Consider the following 19,689-nt stretch of genomic DNA (forward strand, 5'->3'; position numbering starts at 1 on the left):
CCCCTGAGCCTCTTCTCTGTCTGTCCGTATCTGCAGCAGCATGCCAACCCTGAGCCTCTGTCTGTCTCATTGTCTAACCCCAAGCCTCTCTGCCATATTAAGCAGCAGCCAACCCCTGAGCCTCTGTCTGTCTGTCCGCTAGTAAGCAGCAAATGCATGTCTGTCCATATTCAACCCAACCCCTGAGCCTCTGTCTGTCCATATGCAGCTGCATGCCAACCCCTGAGCCTTTGTCTGTCCATATTGCAGCTGCATGCCAACCCCTGAGCCTCTGTCTGTCTGTCCATATTGCAGCAGCATGCCAACCCCTGAGCCTCTGTCTGTCCATATTACAGCAGCAGCATGATACCAGCGGTGGCACAACCCTTTTAAGGGCACAAGCTGAATGGAAGTTTGTTTCTTCTCACGGGAGTGGGGGTGGGTTACGGGGACTTTATTAGAGTGATTAAGTCTGGTTATAGTATATCAAGATGGCGCCAATAGAGATAGTCGCCTCGCCTCTAGCTCTTCGGAAACCATGCAGTATTTTGTTAGCCCAGAAAATCGTAAGTGTTATTACATACAGCCAGGGAAGAACTATTGGATATCAGAGCGACGTCAACTTACCAACATTACGACCAGGAATATGACTTTCCCGAAGTGGATCCTTAGTTCGAACTACCCAAGGCATTCAAACTGTTTCCAGAGGCTGACCCAAAACAACGTCGCCACAGGAGAGGTAGACAGGGTGGCCTTCTGGTCAGACTTCAGAGGCACGCACACCACCCAACGCTTCTGCATATTTTACTCACTAATGTCCAGTCTCTAGATAACAAAGTAGACTAAATTAGGGCTAGGGTTGCTTTCCAGAGAGACATCAGGGATTGTAACATACTCTGTTTCACAGAAACATGGCTCTCTGGGGACATGCTCTTGGAGTCGGTACAGCCACTGGGATTCTTTATGCGCCGCGCCGACAAAATAAACATCTCTTAGAGAAGAAGAAAGGCAGGGGTGTATGCTTCATGATTAACGACTCGTGGTGTAATTGTAACAAAACAAATGTTATTGGTCACATACACGTGATTAGCAGATGTTATTGGCTGTAGCGAAATGCTTGTGCTTCTAGCGCCGACAGTGCAGTAATATCTAACGAGTAATATCTAACAATTACACAACATGTACTCAATACACACCAATCTAAGTAGGAATGAATAAAGACTATATACATATGGACGAGTGATGTCAGAGCGGAACCGACTAAGATACAGGTGAATAGTATAGAAAGCAGTATATACATATGAGATAAGTAATGCAAGATATGTAAACATGAAGTGACTAAGATACCGTAGAATAGTATAGAATACAGTATATGCAGTTGAAGTCGGAAGTTGACATACACTTAGGTTGGAGTCATTAAAACTGATTTTTCAACCACTCCACAAATGTATTATGTATAGTTTTGGCAAGTCGGTTAGGACATTACTTTGTGCATGACACAAGTAATTTTTCCAACAATTGTTTACAGACAGATTATTTCACTTATAATTCACTGTATCACAATTCCAGTGGGTCAGAAGTTTACATACATGAAGTTGACTGTGCTTTTAAATAGCTTAGAAAATTCCAGAAATTATTTCATTGCTTTAGAAGCTTCTGATAGGCTAATTGACATAATTTGAGTCAATTGGAGGCATACCTGTGAATGTATTTCAAGGCCTACCTTCAAACTCAGTGCCTCTATGCTTCACATCATGGGAAAATCAAAATCAATCAGCCAAGAACTCAACAAGTCTGGCTATATCTCCATCCTGAGGCTGCTATTTATTATAGCTGGGGATTTTAACAAATTCTAAATTCTATCTGGATATTGATTGCAGTACACAGGCGAGTAACACGCTCAATCACTGCTACTCTAACTTCCGCGATGCATACAAGGCCCTCCCCCGCCATCCGTTCTGCAAATCCGACCACGACTCCATTTTGCTTCTCCCCTCCTACAGGCAGAATCTCAATCAGGATGTTCCCGTGACTAGAGCTGGTCTGACCAATCGGAATCCATACTTCAAGATTGTTTTGATCACGCGGACTGGGAAATGTTCCGGTCAGCCTCAGAGAATAACATTGATTTATACGCTGACTCTGTGAGTGACTTTATAAGGAAGTGCATTGGAGATGTTGCACCCACTGTGACTATTAAAACCTACCCCAACCAGAAACCGTGGATAGATGGCGGCATTTGCGCAAAACTGAAAGCGCGAACCACTGCATTTAACAATGGAAAGATGTCTGGGAATATGGCCGAATATAAACAGTGTAGTTATTCCCTCCGCACAGCAATCAAACAAGTGAAATGCCGGTACAGGGACAAAGTGGAGTAGCAAATTAACGTCTCAGACATGAGACATGTGGCAAGGTCTACAGACAATCATGGATTACAAAAAGAAAACCAGCCCCGTCGCGGACACCGACGTCTTGCTTCCAGACAAACTAAACACCTCCTTTGCTCGCTTTGAGGATAATACAGTGCCACTGACGCGGCCCGTTACCAAGAACTGTGGGCTCTCATTCTTCGTGGCCGACATGAAAAAGACATTTAAACGTGTTAACACTCACAGGTCTGCTGGCCCAGACGGCATCCTGAGCCGCGTCCTCAGAGCATGTGCAGACCAGCTGGCTGGTGTGTTTACGGACATATTCAATCTCTCCCTATTGAATGTTGTCCCCACATGCTTCAAGATGGCCACCATTGGTTCTGTACCCAAGAAGGTAAAGATAACTGAATTGAATGTCTATTGCCATGTAGCACTCACTTCTGTCATCATGAAGTGCTTTGAGAGACTAGTCAAGGATCATATCACCTCCACCTTACCTGACACTCTAGACTCACTTCAGTTTGCATACTGCCACAATAGGTCCGCAGACGATGTAATCGCCATCACACTGTACACTGCCCTATTCCATCTGGACGAGAGGGATACCTATGTAAGAATGCTGTTCATTGACTACAGCTCAGCATTCAACACCATACTGACTCCAAGCTCATCATTAAGCTTGAGGCCCTGGGTCTCAACCTCGCCCTGTGCAATTTGGGTCCTGGACTTCCTGACAGGTTCCCCCGAGGTGGTGAAGGTAGGAAACAACATCTCCACTTCGCTGATCCTCAACACAGGGGCTCCACAAGGTTGTGTGCTCAGCCTCCTCCTGTACTCCCTATTCACCCATGACTGCATGGCCATGCAGGCCTCCAACTCAATCATCAAGTTTGCAGGCGACACAACAATAGTGGGTTTGATTCCCAACAACAGCGAGACAGCCTACAGGGAGGATGTGAGGGCACTCGGAGTGTGGTGTCTGGAAAACAACCTTACACTCAACGTCAATAAAACAAAGGAGATGATTGTGGACTTCAGGAAGCAACAGAGGGAGCCCCCCCCTATCCACATCGACGGAACAGTAGTGGAGAAGGTGGAAAGTTTTAAGTTTGTCGGCGTACACATCAAGGACAAAGTGAAATGGTCCACCCACACAGTGTGGTGAAGAAGGCCCAGCAGCGCCTCTTCAACCTCAGGAGGCTGAAGAAATTTGTCTTGTCACCTAAAACCCTCAAACTTCTACAGGATGAGAGCATCCTGTAGGGCTGTATCACAGCCTGGGAAGGCAACTGCACCGCCCACAACTGCAGGGCACTCCAGAGGGTGGTGAGGTCTGCACAACTCATCACCGGGGGCAAACTACCTGCCCTCCAGGACACCTACAGCACCTGATGTCACAAGAAGGCCAAAAAGATCATCAAGGACATCAACCTCCTGAGCCACTGCCTGTTCACCCCGCTATCATCCAGAAGGTGAGGTCAGTACAGGTGCATCTTAGCTGGGACCAAGAGACTGAAAAACAGCTTCTATCTCAAGGCCATCAGACTGTTAAACAGTCATCACTAACACAGAGAGGCTGCTGCCAACATAGTGACTTGAAATCATTGGTCACTCTAACAAATGGATCACTAGTCACTTTAAACAATGCCACTTTAGTAATGTTTACATACCTTCCATTACTCATATCATATGTATATACTGTATTTTATACCATCTACTGCATCTTGCCTATGCCGCTCTGTCATCGCTCATCCATATATTTATTTGTACATATTCTTATTGCACCCCTTTAGATTTGTGTGTATTAGGTGGTTGTTTGTTGATTACATGTTTGATATTGCTGCACTGTCAGAACTAGAAGCACAAGCATTTCACTACACCCACATTAACATCTGCTAACCATGTGTATGTGACATAAAAAAAATTAAACAATTAAGTTAACACACTGGATCATCATCCAGACCTCTACTGGTAATAGTTAACACACTGGATCATCATCCAGACATCTACTGGTTATAGTTAACACACTGGATCATCATCCAGACCTCTACTGGTTATAGTTAACACACTGGATCATCATCCAGACCTCTACTGGTTATAGTTAACACACTGGATCATCATCCAGACCTCTACTGGTTATAGTTAACACACTGGATCATCCAGACCTCTACTGGTTATAGTTAACACACTGGATCATCATCCAGACCTACTACTAAACACACTGGATCATCATCCAGACCTAGTTAACACACTGGATCATCATCCAGACATCTACTGGTTATAGTAAACACACTGGATCATCATCCAGACCTCTACTGGTTATAGTAAACACACTGGATCATCATCAGACCTCTACTGGTTATAGTAAACACACTGGATCATCATCCAGACCTCTACTGGTTATAGTAAACACACTGGATCATCATCCAGACCTCTACTGGTTATAGTAAACACACTGGATCATCATCCAGACCTCTACTCTGGATCATCATGGTTATAGTTAAACACACTGGATCATCATCCAGACCTCTACTGGTTATAGTAAACACACTGGATCATCATCCAGACCTCTACTGGTTATAGTAAACACACTGGATCATCATCCAGACCTCTACTGGTTATAGTTAACACACTGGATCATCCAGACCTCTACTGGTTATAGTTAACACACTGGATCATCATCCAGACCTCTACTGGTTATAGTAAACACACTGGATCATCATCCAGACCTCTACTGGTTATAGTTAACACACTGGATCATCATCCAGACACACTGGATCATAGACTGGTTATAGTAAACACACTGGATCATCCAGACCTCTACTGGTTATAGTTAACACACTGGATCATCATCCAGACATCTACTGGTTATAGTAAACACACTGGATCATCCAGACCTCTACTGGTTATAGTAAACACACTGGATCATCATCCAGACCTCTACTGGTTATAGTAAACACACTGGATCATCATCCAGACCTCTACTGGTTATAGTAAACACACTGGATCATCATCCAGACCTCTACTGGTTATAGTAAACACACTGGATCATCATCCAGACCTCTACTGGTTATAGTAAACACACTGGATCATCATCCAGACCTCTACTGGTTATAGTAAACACACTGGATCATCATGCAGACCTCTACTGGTTATAGTAAACACACTGGATCATCATCCAGACATCTACTGGTTATAGTAAACACACTGGATCATCATCCAGACCTCTACTGGTTATAGTTAACACACTGGATCATCATCCAGACCTCTACTGGTTATAGTAAACACACTGGATCATCATCCAGACCTCTACTGGTTATAGTAAACACACTGGATCATCATCCAGACCTCTACTGGTTATAGTTAACACACTGGATCACACTGGTATAGCTCTGCCTCTCTGACCTTCTACTGAGTCAGGCTGATGTTGTATATCTCTGCCTCTCTGACCAGTGGTTAGATAAGGATTTTTTGTTGACTCTGACTTTCTCTCTGTCTCTGTCACTTTGTCTCTCTGTATCTGTGTCTCTCTGTGTCTGTCTCTGTGTCTCTGTCTCAGTGTGTGATTAGCTCTGCCTGATGGCAATGTTAAAGGTGTTAATATCCTTTCCTGTCTCAGGTCCTAATCTGAAGACGTTATGCAAGCTAGCTGTTATTAACTACAGTCTGGACCAGCAGGGACTACCACACGACATCAGGTAACACCTTCCCCTAACCCTTAACCCCTGACCCTAACGCAAGCTAGCTGTTATTAACTAGTCTGGGCCAGGGTGGTCTACCACACAACCTCAGGTAACCCCTTCCCCTAACCCTTAACCCCTAACCCAAGCTAGATATTATTAACTAGTCTGGACCAACTAGGACTACCACACTCTCTTCTCTTCTCCTCCTCACCTCTTTCTATCTACTCTTTTCTCTCTTCTCTCGTCCAGTAAAAGGTTTTATTTTCCATGCTAATGTTCTGCTAGTCGACACGTTTATCTGCTACCACTACTAATGTTCACCTGATAATTAACTGAATACGCGTGTGTGAACACACACACCACTCTGGTGGGATCAGGCGGGTCCCAGTGACTGATCTTCAACCCCCTGTCCCACAACACACTGGAGTCATCCCCCTCCTCACACACGCTTCCAGCAAGTCAGAAAAAGTGTGTGTTACAAGAGAGAGAGAAAGGGAGGGAGTGAGTTTGAAAGGCGAGCCAGTGAAAACAACCAGTGACCTGTCATCAGGCCAGCTCTCATCTCCGTCCCTCTAGTCTCCCTCTGTAACCCTCAGCCACTCTAGTCTCATCAGTCTCTCTCCCGAGCCCACAGCCTCTCTAGTCTCATCAGTCTCTCTCCCTAGCCCTCAGCCTCTCTAGTCTCATCAGTCTCTCTCCCTAGCCCACAGCCTCTCTAGTCTCATCAGTCTCTCTCCCTAACCCTCAGCCTCTCTAGTCTCATCAGTCTCTCTCCCTAAAAGCCCACAGCCTCTCTAGTCTCATCAGTCTCTCTCCCGTGTAACCCTCAGCCTCTCTAGTCTCATCAGTCTCTCATCCCCCTCCTAACCCTCAGCCTCTCTAGTCTCATCAGTCTCTCTCCGTCCCTAGCCCTCAGCCTCTCTAGTCTCATCAGTCTCTCTCCCTAGCCCACAGCCTCTCTAGTCTCATCAGTCTCTCTCCCTAACCCTCAGCCTCTCTAGTCTCATCAGTCTCTCTCCCTAACCCTCAGCCTCTCTAGTCTCATCAGTCTCTCTCCCTAACCCTCAGCCTCTCTAGTCTCATCAGTCTCTCTCCCTAGCCCACAGCCTCTCTAGTCTCATCAGTCTCTCTCCCTAACCCTCAGCCTCTCTAGTCTCATCAGTCAAGCTCCCTAACCCTCAGCCTCTCTAGTCTCCCTCTGTAATCCTCACCACTAGTTGTGCTGCTCCCTTATTGTCATGTTACTGCCTACTCAAAGCCTCAGTGCGGCTTCCCTGAGCCTGTCTACAGAATCACTGAGAGAACAAACAACCAGAGGTCCTCAATGAATGACAAAGGATGTTGATTTAGCCAATTGTTACGCATTGACTCTTTCTCTCTCTTTCTGTGTCTCCTGTCTGGGTCTCCTGTCTGGGTCTCCTGTCTGGGTCTCCTGTCTGGGTCTCCTGTCTGGGTCTCCTGTCTGGGTCTCCTGTCTCCTGTCTGGGTCTCCTGTCTGGGTCTCCTGTCTGGGTCTCTTGTCTCCTGTCTGGGTCTCTTGTCTCTTGTCTCCTGTCTGGGTCTCTTGTCTCCTGTCTGGGTCTCTGTCTCTCTCCGTTTGTCACCTGTCTGGGTCTCTCTCTCTCTCTCTCTGTCTGGGTCTCTCTCTCTCTTGTCTCCTGTCTGGGTCTCTTGTCTCTCTCTCTGTCTCTCTTGTCTGTCTCCTTTCTGGGTCTCCTGTCTCTTTCTCCTGTCTGGGTCTTCTGTCTGGGTCTCTCTCCTGTCTGGGTCTCCTGTCTGGGTCTCTCTCCTGTCTGGGTCTCCTGTCTGGGTCTCTCTCCTGTCTGGGTCTCTCTCCTGTCTGGGTCTCTGTGTTCCATGTAGGTGGGAGTTGAACGCCATGACGACCAACAGTAACATCAGTAGACCCATCTTCTCCTCTCACGGCTAATCTGGACTGGTACCCTCCCCAGTACCAGAACACCAGGGCTGAACTGACCCAGAGATACCACAGTATCTGAACACCAGGGCTGAACTGACCCAGAGCTACCACAGTACCAGAACACCAGGGCTGAACTGACCCAGAGCTACCACAGTACCAGAACACCAGGGCTGAACTGACCCAGAGATACCACAGTACCAGAACACCAGGGCTGAACTGACCCAGAGATACCACAGTATCAGAACACCAGGGCTGAACTGACCCAGAGATACCACAGTACCTGAACACCAGGGCTGAACTGACCCAGAGCTACCACAGTATCTGAACACCAGGGCTGAACTGACCCAGAGATACCACAGTACCAGAACACCAGGGCTGAACTGACCCAGATATACCACAGTATCTGAACACCAGGGCTGAACTGACCCAGAGATACCACAGTATCTGAACACCAGGGCTGAACTGACACAGAGATACCACAGTACCTGAACACCAGGGCTGAACTGACCCAGAGCTACCACAGTACCAGAACACCAGGGCTGAACTGACCCAGAGATACCACCGTATCTGAACCCTACTGTCTGGACTGATTCAACCAGAACCCTACTGTCTGGACTGATTCCACCAGAACCCTACTGTCTGGACTGACTCCACCAGAACCCTACTGTCTGGACTGATTCCACCAGAACCCTACTGTCTGGACTGATTCCACCAGAACCCTACTGTCTGGACTGACTCCACCAGAACCCTACTGTCTGGACTGATTCCACCAGAACCCTACTGTCTGGACTGACTCCACCAGAACCCTACTGTCTGGACTGATTCCACCAAAACCCTACTGTCTCTTGCTGTTGGCTAAGTAAAATCATTGATCTCCCAGTTCACCAGATCTTCTCTATTTTAGCCCCTGGACACTGACAGGAGGGGTTCTATTGGTGCTGAATGCTGTTTTAGTATCTGGGTTTGTGTTGCTCTAATACTCACAACTCAATGAGAATCACTTTGATTGTTAACTAGTGTTACAATGAGCCGAACATATTCTCCCTGATTGTTTTACCACTATTATAATGAGCAGAACATATTCTCCCTGATTGTTTTACCAGTATTATAATGAGCAGAACATATTCTCCCTGATTGTTTTACCAGTATTATAATGAGCAGAACATATTCTCCCTGATTGTTTTACCAGTATTATAATGAGCAGAACATATTCTCCCTGATTGTTTTACCAGTATTATAATGAGCAGAACATATTCTCCCTGATTGTTTTACCAGTATTATAATGAGCAGAACATATTCTCCCTGATTGTTTTACCACTATTATAATGAGCAGAACATATTCTCCCTGATTGTTTTACCACTATTATAATAAGCAGAACATATTCTTCACTCAACACTGATATTTTTTTAAAATTGCAATGATAATGCTGACATGTTCTTGTTTTCTCTGGTCCGTTCTCTTCTCTCTGACTGATCAGATCAGTCTGTAGTGATTATCATGTTTTTAAAGGAGAAATCCGCCATTAGAAAAGCATCTACAGTGGGGCAAAAAAGTATTTAGTCAGCCACCAATTGTGCAAGTTCTCCCACTTAAAAAGATGAGAGAGGCCTGTAATTTTCATCATAGGTGCACTTCAACTATGACGGACAAAATGCGGAAAAAAATCCAGAAAATCACATTGTAGGATTTTTAATGAATTTATTTGCAAATTATGGTGGAAAATAAATATTTGGTCAATAACAAAAATGTATCTCAATACTTTGTTATGTACCCTTTGTTGGCAATGACAGAGGTCAAACATTTTCTGTAAGTCTTCAAGGTTTTCACACACAGTTGCTGGTATTTTGGCCCATTCCTCCATGCAGATCTCCTCTAGAGCAGTGATGTTTTGGGGCTGTTGCTGGGCAACACGGACTTTCAACTCCCTCCAAAGATTTTCTATGGGGTTGAGATCTGGAGACTGGCTAGGCCACTCCAGGACCTTGAAATGCCTCTTACGAAGCCACTCCTTCATTGTCCGGGGGGTGTGTTTGGGATCATTGTCATGCTGAAAGACCCAGCCACGTTTCATCATCGATGCCCTTGCTGATGGAAGGTTTTCACTCAAAATCTCACGATACATGGCCCCATTCATTCTTTCCTTTACACGGATCAGTCGTCCTGGTCCCGTTGCAGAAAAACAGCCCCAAAGCATGATGTTTCCACCCCCATGCTTCACAGTAGGTATGGTGTTCTTTGGCTGCAACTCAGCATTCTTTGTCCTCCAAACACGACGAGTTGAGTTTTTACCAAAAGTTCTATTTTGGTTTCATCTGACCATATGACATTCTCCCAATCTTCTTCTGGATTATCCAAATGCTCTCTAGCAAACTTCAGACGGGCCTGGACATGTACTGGCTTAAGCAGGAGGACACGTCTGGCACTGCAGGATTTGAGTCCCTGGCGGTGTAGTGTGTTACTGATGGTAGGCTTTGTTACTTTGGTCCCAGCTCTCTGTAGGTCATTCACTAGGTCCCCCCGTGTGGTTCTGGGATTTTTAATCACTGTTCTTGTGGTCATTTTGACCCCACGGGGTGAGATCTTGCGTGGAGCCCCAGATCGAGGGAGATTATCAGTGGTCTTGTATGTCTTCCATTTCCTAATAATTGCTCCCACAGATGATTTCTTCAAACCAAGCTGCTTACCTATTGCAGATTCAGTCTTCCCAGCCTGGTGCAGGTCTACAATTTTGTTTCTGGTGTCCTTTGACAGCTCTTTGGTCTTGGCCATAGTGGAGTTTGGAGTGTGACTGTTTGAGGTTGTGGACAGGTGTCTTTTATACTGATAACAAGTTCAAACAGGTGCCATTAATACAGGTAACGAGTGGAGGACAGAGGAGCCTCTTAAAGAAGAAGTTACAGGTCTGTGAGAGACAGAAATCTTGCTTGTTTGTAGGTGACCAAATACTTATTTTCCACCATAATTTGCAAATAAATTCATTAAAAATCCTATGTGATTTTCTGGATTTTTTTTCTCATTTTGTCTGTCATAGTTGAAGTGTACCTATGATGACAATTACAGGCCTCTCTCATCTTTTTAAGTGGGAGACCTTGCACAATTGGTGGCTGACTAAATACTTTTTTTGCCCCACTGTAAGTGGTTACACAGCTCACATTGGGAAAGTTCCGTTATTCATCAGGAGTTCTGTCATCTCTTCTCTCTGTGGAACAACTGGACGCCACAAAAATGTCTTCTACCTGACAGAATGCCTCCAACTAACCCCCATAGTTTACTGAGATGATCCTAACCCCCATAGTTTACTGAGATGATCCCAACCCCCATAGTTTACTGAGATGATCCCAACCCCCATAGTTTACTGAGATGATCCCAACCCACATAGTTTACTGAGATGATCCCAACCACCTAGAACAAGTTAACAAAGATTATATCCATCTCCTGGTTAGTCATTTATACAAAAATACCAGTTACCTTGCTTTTCTTGCTCTGATTTTACCTATCCTGGCACAGCAGAGTATACAGCTTACCTATACTGGCACAGCAGAGTATACAGCTTACCTATACTGGCACAGCAGAGTATACAGCTTACCTATACTGGCACAGCAGAGTATACATCTTACCTATACTGGCACAGCAGAATATATAGCTTACCTATACTGGCACAGCAGAGTATATAGCTTACCTATACTGGCACAACAAAGTGTACAGCTTACCTATACCACTCCCGTAACCTAGCCAACCGTTAGCAGCTGATGCCAGCCAGATGGCTGTGTCCTGTCTGTCTAATGTACAGTCTACCTGTTCTGTACCCTGTCAGTACATTCTGAAAGTATTCAGACCCCTTGACTTTTTTCACATTTTGCTACGTTACAGCCTTATTCTAAAATGGATTACATTGTTGTTTTTTGCCTCATCAATCTTCACACAGTACCCCATAATGACATCACAGTACCCCATAATGACATCACAGTACCCCATTATGACATCACAGTACCCCATAATGACGTCACAATACCTCATAATGACATCACAATACTGCATAATGATGAAGCAAAATAAATAAATCACATTTACCTAAGTATTCAGACCCTTTACTCAGTACTTTGTTGAAGCACCTTTGGCAGCGATTACAGCCTCAACTCTTCTTGGGTATGATGCTACAAGCTTGGCACACCTCTATTTGGGGATCTGCAGACCCTCTCAAGCTCTGTCAGGTTGGATGGTGAGTGTCGCTGCACAGCTATTTTCAGGTCTCTCCAGAGATTTGATCGGGTTCAAGTCCAGGCTCTGCTGGGCCACTCAGGGACATTCAAAGACTTGTCTCGAAGCCACTCCTGCGTTGTCTTGGCTGTGTGGCTAGGGTTTTTGTCCTGGTGGAAGGTGAACCTTCGCCCCAGTCTGAGGTCCTGAGCGCTCTGGAGACGGTTTTCATCAAGGATCTCTCTATAGTTTACTCCGTTCATCTTCACCTCGATCCTGACTAGTCTCCCAGTCCCTGCCGCTGTAAAACCTCCCCACAGCATGATGCTGCCACCACCATGCTTCACCATAGGGATTGTGCCAGTTTTCCTCCAGATGTGACGCTTGGCATTCACGCCAAAAAGTTCAATCCTGTTCAATCCTGGTTTCATCACACCTGTCTTTTGGCAAACTCCAAGCGGGCTGTCATGTGCCTTTTACTGAGGAGTGGCTTCCATCTGGCCACTCTACCATAAAGACCTGATTGATGGAGTGTTGCAGAGATGGTTGTCCTTCTGGAAGGTTCTCCCATCTCCACAGAGGAACTCTGGAGCTCTGTCAAAGTGACCATCAGGTTCTTGGTCACCTCCCTGACCAAGACCCTTCTTCCCTGATTGCTCAGTTTGCCCAGGCGGCCAGCTCTAGGAAGAGTCTTGGTGGTTCCAAACTTTTTCCATTTAAGAATGTTGGAGGCCACTGTGTTCTTTGAACTTTTTTTTGGTACCCTTCTCCATATCTGTGCCTCGACACAATCCTGTCTCAAAGCTCTACGGACAATTCCTTTGACCTCATGGCTTGGTTTTTGCGCTGACTTGCATTGTCAACTGTGGGACCTTATATAGACAGGTGTTTGCCTTTCCAAATAATGTCCAATCAATTGAATTTACCACCGGTGAACTCCAATCAAGTTGTACAAACATCTCAAAGATGATCAATGGAAACAGGATGAACCTGAGCTCAATTTCAAGTCTCATAGCAAAGGGTCTGAATACTTTTGTAAATCAGATATTTCTGCAAACATTTCAGGATTTTTATTTAATCAATTTTAGAATAAGGCTGCAACATAACAAAATGTGGAATAAGTCAAGGGGTCTGAATACTTTCAGAATGCCCTGTATATTAATATGGGCTATGTTCAGCCCTTTATTGTGTAGCTTATCAGAGATAGATATAATATGGAAAAGAGCAAACAAAGCAAGATAAATATATATAAATTCAGCACTCCATTAATCAGTTGGTGTGTGTCCCGTGGGGTTGAGGCTACGAACCCATAGGCTTGGCTCTCTCATACCTTCTGGGAGGGAGGGTGGACAATGAGCCTGTCATAGTGGATGTCCCCATGTGCTCTGGCAGCTTTCATGGCTGTGATCAGTTCTTTCCTCTTCTGGCAAACAGCTTCAGGATAGTCCTCGTTGAGGAAGATATACGTCCCTCTCATGTTCTTGGCTCTTTCCAGAACAGCTACCTTGTCCTTGAACCTCAGGAACTTGACCACTATCAGACTGGGTCTGTAACCTGGGCAGACGGTGGGTTTTCTAGTCCTGTGAACGTGCTCCACCTCAATCTTCCTGTGGTCCATCTTCAATTTCTCAGAGATCATTTCCCTCACTTTGTCCTCAGACTCTGTCCAGGTCCCATGTGGAGATTCTGCAATTCTGTCCACAACCATGTTGTTTCCGCCTTATCCGTCATTGTTATCATGGATTCACACACATAACTGATGTCCTCAATGACTTGCAGGTTGCTTTCATCTTGCTGTTGTCCTGTTTCAACTCATCGAGCTGATCCTGGGGGAACTGCAGACTGGTCTTCAGGTCGTCCAATCTTTTGTTAGTTGAATCCACCAGTATTTGGACAAAACACTTGAAGCTGTGTCAGTGTGTTGTGACAACTACACATTTTAGAGTGGCCTTTTATTGTCCCCAGCACAATGTGCACCTGTGTAATGATCATGCTGTTTAATCAGCTTCTTGATATGCCACACCTATCAGGTGGATGGATTATCTTGACAAAGGAGAAATGCTCACTAACAGGGATGTAAACAAATGTGTGCATAACATTTGAGAGAAATATGTTTTTTGTGCATATGGAACATTTCTGGTATTTTTTATTTCAGCTCATGAAACATGAGACCAACACTTAATATGTTGCGTTAATGTTTTTGTTCAGTGTATGTTTGCATATAATGACAATAAATTTAAAAAACTATACTGGTATTCTTTTGTCGATTTATTTACTTGTTTATTAAATTATATTCTTAGCTCAAAGTGACTATTTAATAGTAGTAGCCATAATTCATAAATGGCAGCTTGCAGGGTTCTAGTTCAGTGAAGAAGAACCTCTAGGTTTCTGACGAAAGGACCCTATAAAAGGGGGATATGACGCAATCATGGTTCTTTAAGGAACCTTTTCTACTAAAAGTGTATAAACTGTGTGCACACAGGCTAATGATAAGCACAATCTCACACCAAGTTCAGTTTTTAGAAAGAGCAACTTTTGAGTGAAAACTGGCACTGGTATATTTTGTGCACCATGTTTATATATTAGACACCTTTCTCTGGGAAGCCGAACGAGGAGGTTACAGCAGAGAATGTGTCTAAAGGAGAGAATCCCAACAGTAAGTCTAGACTACAGCAGAGAATCCCAACAATAAGTCTAGACTACAGCAGAGAATCCCAACAGTATGTCAAGGCTACAGCAGAGAATCCCAACAGTAAGGCTAGACTACAGCAGAGAATCCCAACAGTAAGTCTAGACTACAGCAGAGAATCCCAACAGTAAATCTAGACTACAGCAGAGAATCCCAACAGTAAGTCTAGGTTACAGCAGAGACTGTGTCTAAAGTAGAGAATCCTGCACATGTGCAGAAGCTTGTACCCCTAAAGAAAGGTCCTACCAATGTTTGTTGTTTGTCCAGTTTTGTGACCATGTTGACTTCTGAGGTTTTATAGTTTTGGTTTTTTTGACTGATAAGTTGAACTACAAGGACATTATCCAGTATGCCTTTGTTATGAACTACAAGGACATTCTCCAGTATGCCTGGGTTATGAACTACAAGGACATTATCCAGTATGCCTGGGTCATGAACTACAAGGACATTATCCAGTATGCCTGGGTTATGAACTACAAGAACATTATCCAGTATGCCTGGGTCATGAACTACAAGGACATTATCCAGTATGCCTGGGTCATGAACTACAAGGACATTATCCAGTATGCCTAGGTTATGAACTACAAGGACATTATCCAGTATGCCTGGGTTATGAACTACAAGGACATTATCCAGTATGCCTGGGTCATGAACTACAAGGACATTATCCAGTATGCCTGGGTCATGAACTACAAGGACATTATCCCGTATGCCTGGGTCATGAACTACAAGGACATTATCCAGTATGCCTGGGTCATAAACTACAATGACATTATCCAGTATGTCTAGGTTATGAACTACAAGGACATTATCCAGTATGCCTGGGTTATGAACTACAAGGACATTATCCAGTATGCCTGGGTTATGAACTACAAGGACATTATCCAGTATGCCTGGGTCATACTTTACACACTATTTAACTTGTGTTGTTGACCAATGTTGTTAACCGCTGTGGTAGCTCTGCTTTGTTGTGGTCAAGTTTACTAACCATATTAACCACTGTTGTTAATCTCCTAGCTGCAGCTTGTTGTCAAGGTTGTCAGGGTCAGAGGTTAAGTATCAGAGTTGGTCAGTCCTAATGGACGCTTTCTCTTGGGTGTCTGGTTTCCCTGTGTGTAGCTCCTAATGGCCTGGGTGATGACTTGTGGGTGTGTGTGTGTCTGTCCTCGGGGAGAGCTACTTAAGGCAGACCCTGAATCTAAATGAGTTTTGTGTGAATGAGGCTAAGGGTTGTTATGACTTGGTATTCCCATGGCGGTCTACTGCAAGTCACAACCATTCTAGATGGATCTTAAATTAGTTCACCGTTGTGATTGATTATCAGGTAAAGACATTTCATCTGTCAATCATCTGAGATATTTTAACAACACATTAATCACAAGTCAACTTTAGTCAATATGTGTTTAATGAGATCACAGTAAGTCAAGATTGGTATTGTCCTGTTTTCTTACGTTAATATTCCGTTAGAGCTTAGGGTCTCACTCACAAATATCTTAGGATCTTTCTTAGGGTCTAAGTTCTTGGGGGCCAAATGCCCATTAAACAGTCTGTCGTCACTCTGTTGTGAGTCCCGTCTTGTGGCGCTTCATGGTCCCCAGACTACTGCCATGTGGCCTCTGAGGCTCCCTGGCGGAGGCCCCCTGGCCCCTGGTGGTGTCCTGCTAAAAGCCAGTGTATGAATGCCCTCTGCTCCAGTCGTCACGTCTGCCTGGCCCCGGACAGACCACTCAAGTGGCCATTTTGGGACGTCCTGTCTTGTGGCACCCCACCCTCTTTCTGCACTTGGCCAACACTAGGCTGCTAGAGAACGTATGTCTCATCATAAGGGGAGTGTCCCATAGCCAACCCTGCCTGCCCTGCTCTTTCTCAATTTCAATTCAATTTCAATTTAAGGGACTTCATTGGCATGGGAAACCATATGTTAATATTGCTAAAGCGAGTGAAATAGATAAACAAAAGGGAACTAAACAATAAAAAAAATAACAGTTAACATTACACTCAAAAAAGTTCCAAAAGAATAAAGACATTTCAAATGTCCTATTTTGAGGTGGCAGCCTAGTGGTTAGAGCGTTGGGCCAGTAACCAAAAGGTTGCTGGATTGAATCCCCGAGCTGACAAAGTAAAACTCTGTTTTAAACCCACTGTTCCCCTGTAGGCCGTCACTGTAAATAAGAATTTGTTCTTAACTGACTTGCCTAGTTGAAGTCGGAAGTTTACATACACCTTAGCCAAATACATTAAAACTCAATTTTTCACAATTCCTGACAGGTAATCCTTGTAATAATTCCCTGTTTTAGGTCAGTTAAGATCACCACTTTATTTATTTTAAGAACGTGAAATGTCAGAATAATAGGAGAGAGAATGATTTATTTCAGATTTTATTTCTTTCATCACATTCCCAGTGGGTCAGAAGTTTACATACACTCAATTACTCTTTGGTAGTATTGCCTTTAAATTGTTTAACTTGGGTCAAATGTCTCGGGGTAGCCTTCCACAAGCTTCCCACAATAAGTTGGGTTTAGGCCCAATCCTCCTGACAGAGCTGGTGTAACTGAGTCAGGTTTGTAGGCCTGCTTGCTCGCACATGCTTTTTCAGTTCTGCCCACAAATTTTCAATAGGATTGAGGTCAGGGCTTTGTGGTGGCCACTCCAAAACCTTGACTTTGTTGTCCTTAAGCCATTTTTCCACAACTTTGGATGTGTGCTTGAGGTCATTGTCCATGATGTCTTGAGATGTTGCTTTAATATATCCACGTAATTTTCTTCTCTCATGATGCTATCTATTTTGTGAAGTGCACTAGTCCCTCCTGCAGCAAAGCACCCACACAACATGATGCTGCCACCCCTGTGCTTCATGGTTGGGATAGTGACCTCTGGCTTGCAAGCCTCCCCCTTTTTCCTCCAAACATAACCATGGTCATTATGGCCAAACAGTTCTATTTTTGTTTCATCAGACCAGAGGACATTTCTCCAAAAAGTACAATCTTTGTCCCCATGTGCAGTTGCAAACCATAGTCTGGCTTTTTAATGGCGGTTTTGGAGCAGTGGCTTCTTCCTAGCTGAGCGGCCTTTCAGGTTATGTCAATATAGGACTAGTTTAACTCTGGATATAGATACTTTTGTTCCTGTTTCCTTCAGCATCTTCACAAGGTCCTTTGCCGTTGTCTGGGATTGATTTGCACTTTTCGCATCGAAGTTCGTTCATCTCTAGGAAACAGAACGCGTCTCCTTCCTGAGCGGTATGACGGCTGCGTGGTCCCATGGTGTTTATACTTGCGTACTATTGTTTGTACAGATGAATGTGGTACCTTCAGGTGTTTGGAAATTGCTCCCAAGGATGAACCAGACTTGTGGAGGTCTACAATTATTTTTCTGAGGTATTGGCTGTTTTATTTTTTAGATTTTCCCATGATGTCAGCAAAGAGGCACTGAGTTTGAAGGTCAGCCTTGAAATACATCCACAGGTACACCTCCAATTGACTCAAATTATGTCAATTAGCCTATCAGAAGCTGCTAAAGCCATGACATCATTTTCTGGAATTTTCCAAGCTGTTTGAAGGCACAGTCAACTTAGTGTATGTAAACTTCTGACCCACTGGAATTGTGATACAGTGAATTATAAATGAAATAATCTGTCTGTAAACAATTGTTGGAAAAACTACTTGTGTCATGCACAAAGTAGATGTCCTAACCGACTTGCCAAAACTATAGTTTGTTAACAAGAAATGTGTGTTGTGGTTGAAAAACAAGTTTTAATGACTCCAACCTAAGTGTATGTTAACTAGTTTTAATGACTCCAACCTAAGTGTATGTAATGACTCCAACCTAAGTGGATGTAAACTAGTTTTAATGACTCCAACCTAAGTGTATGTTAACTAGTTTTAATGACTCCAACCTAAGTGGATGTAAACTAGTTTTAATGACTCCAACCTAAGTGTATGTTAACTAGTTTTAATGACTCCAACCTAAGTGGATGTAAACTAGTTTTAATGACTCCAACCTAAGTGGATGTAAACTAGTTTTAATGACTCCAACCTAAGTGGATGTAAACTAGTTGTAATGACTCCAACCTAAGTGTATGTAAACCTCCGACTTCAACTGAAAATGAAGATCAAATATATATACACTGCTCAAAAAAATAAAGGGAACACTTAAACAACACAATGTAACTCCAAGTCAATCACACTTATATATATATATATATATATATATATATATATATATATATATATATCTGTCCCAAAATCAAACTGTCCAAAATAAAGGGAACACTTAAACAACACAATGTAACTCCAAGTCAATCACACTTCTGTAAAATCAAACTGCAAGGAAGCAACTGATTGACAATACATTTCACATGCTGTTGTGCAAATGGAATAGACAACAGGTGGAAATTATAGGCAATTAGCAAGACACCCCCAATAAAGGAGTGGTTCTACAGGTGGTGAACACAGACCACTTCTCAGTTCCTATGCTTCCTGGCTGATGTTTTGGTCACTTTTGAATGCTGGCGGTGCTTTCACTCTAGTGGTAGCATGAGAAGGAGTCTACAACCCACACAAGTGGCTCAGGTAGTGCAGCTCATCCAGGATGGCACATCAATGCGAGCTGTGGCAAGAAGGTTTGCTGTGTCTGTCAGCGTAGTGTCCAGAGCATGGAGGCCCTACCAGGAGACAGACCAGTACATCAGGAGATGTGGAGGAGGCCGTAGGAGGGCAACAACCCAGCAGCAGAACCGCTACCTCCGCCTTTGTGCAAGGAGGAGCAGGAGGAGCACTGCCAGAGCCCTGCAAAATGACCTCCAGCAGGCCACAAATGTGCATGTGTCTGCTCAAACGGTCAGA

At 44.1% G+C, this 19,689-nt stretch overlaps 1 protein-coding gene across 5 annotated transcripts in view; it reads left to right on the top strand.

Annotated features, from left to right (window-relative positions):
• LOC112245593 (kelch domain-containing protein 3) overlaps positions 1-8,641 on the top strand; it is a 71,305-nt gene extending 62,664 nt beyond the window's left edge. For 4 of the 5 annotated variants that reach the window (XM_042305717.1, XM_042305719.1, XM_042305718.1 and 1 more), the window contains 2 exons: positions 5,974-6,052; positions 7,901-8,641. In XM_042305717.1, the coding sequence (XP_042161651.1) occupies positions 5,974-6,052; positions 7,901-7,967 (146 nt within the window). In that variant the 3' untranslated portion in view covers positions 7,968-8,641. Of the gene's footprint in view, positions 1-1,982; positions 2,092-5,973; positions 6,053-7,900 lie in introns of those variants that run through there. The other variant, XM_042305721.1, reaches the window with a different exon arrangement.
• Positions 8,642-19,689: the final 11,048 nt, after the last annotated feature.

This window comes from Oncorhynchus tshawytscha, linkage group LG24 (assembly GCF_018296145.1).
Source record: "Oncorhynchus tshawytscha isolate Ot180627B linkage group LG24, Otsh_v2.0, whole genome shotgun sequence".
NCBI classification, from domain to species: domain Eukaryota; kingdom Metazoa; phylum Chordata; class Actinopteri; order Salmoniformes; family Salmonidae; genus Oncorhynchus; species Oncorhynchus tshawytscha.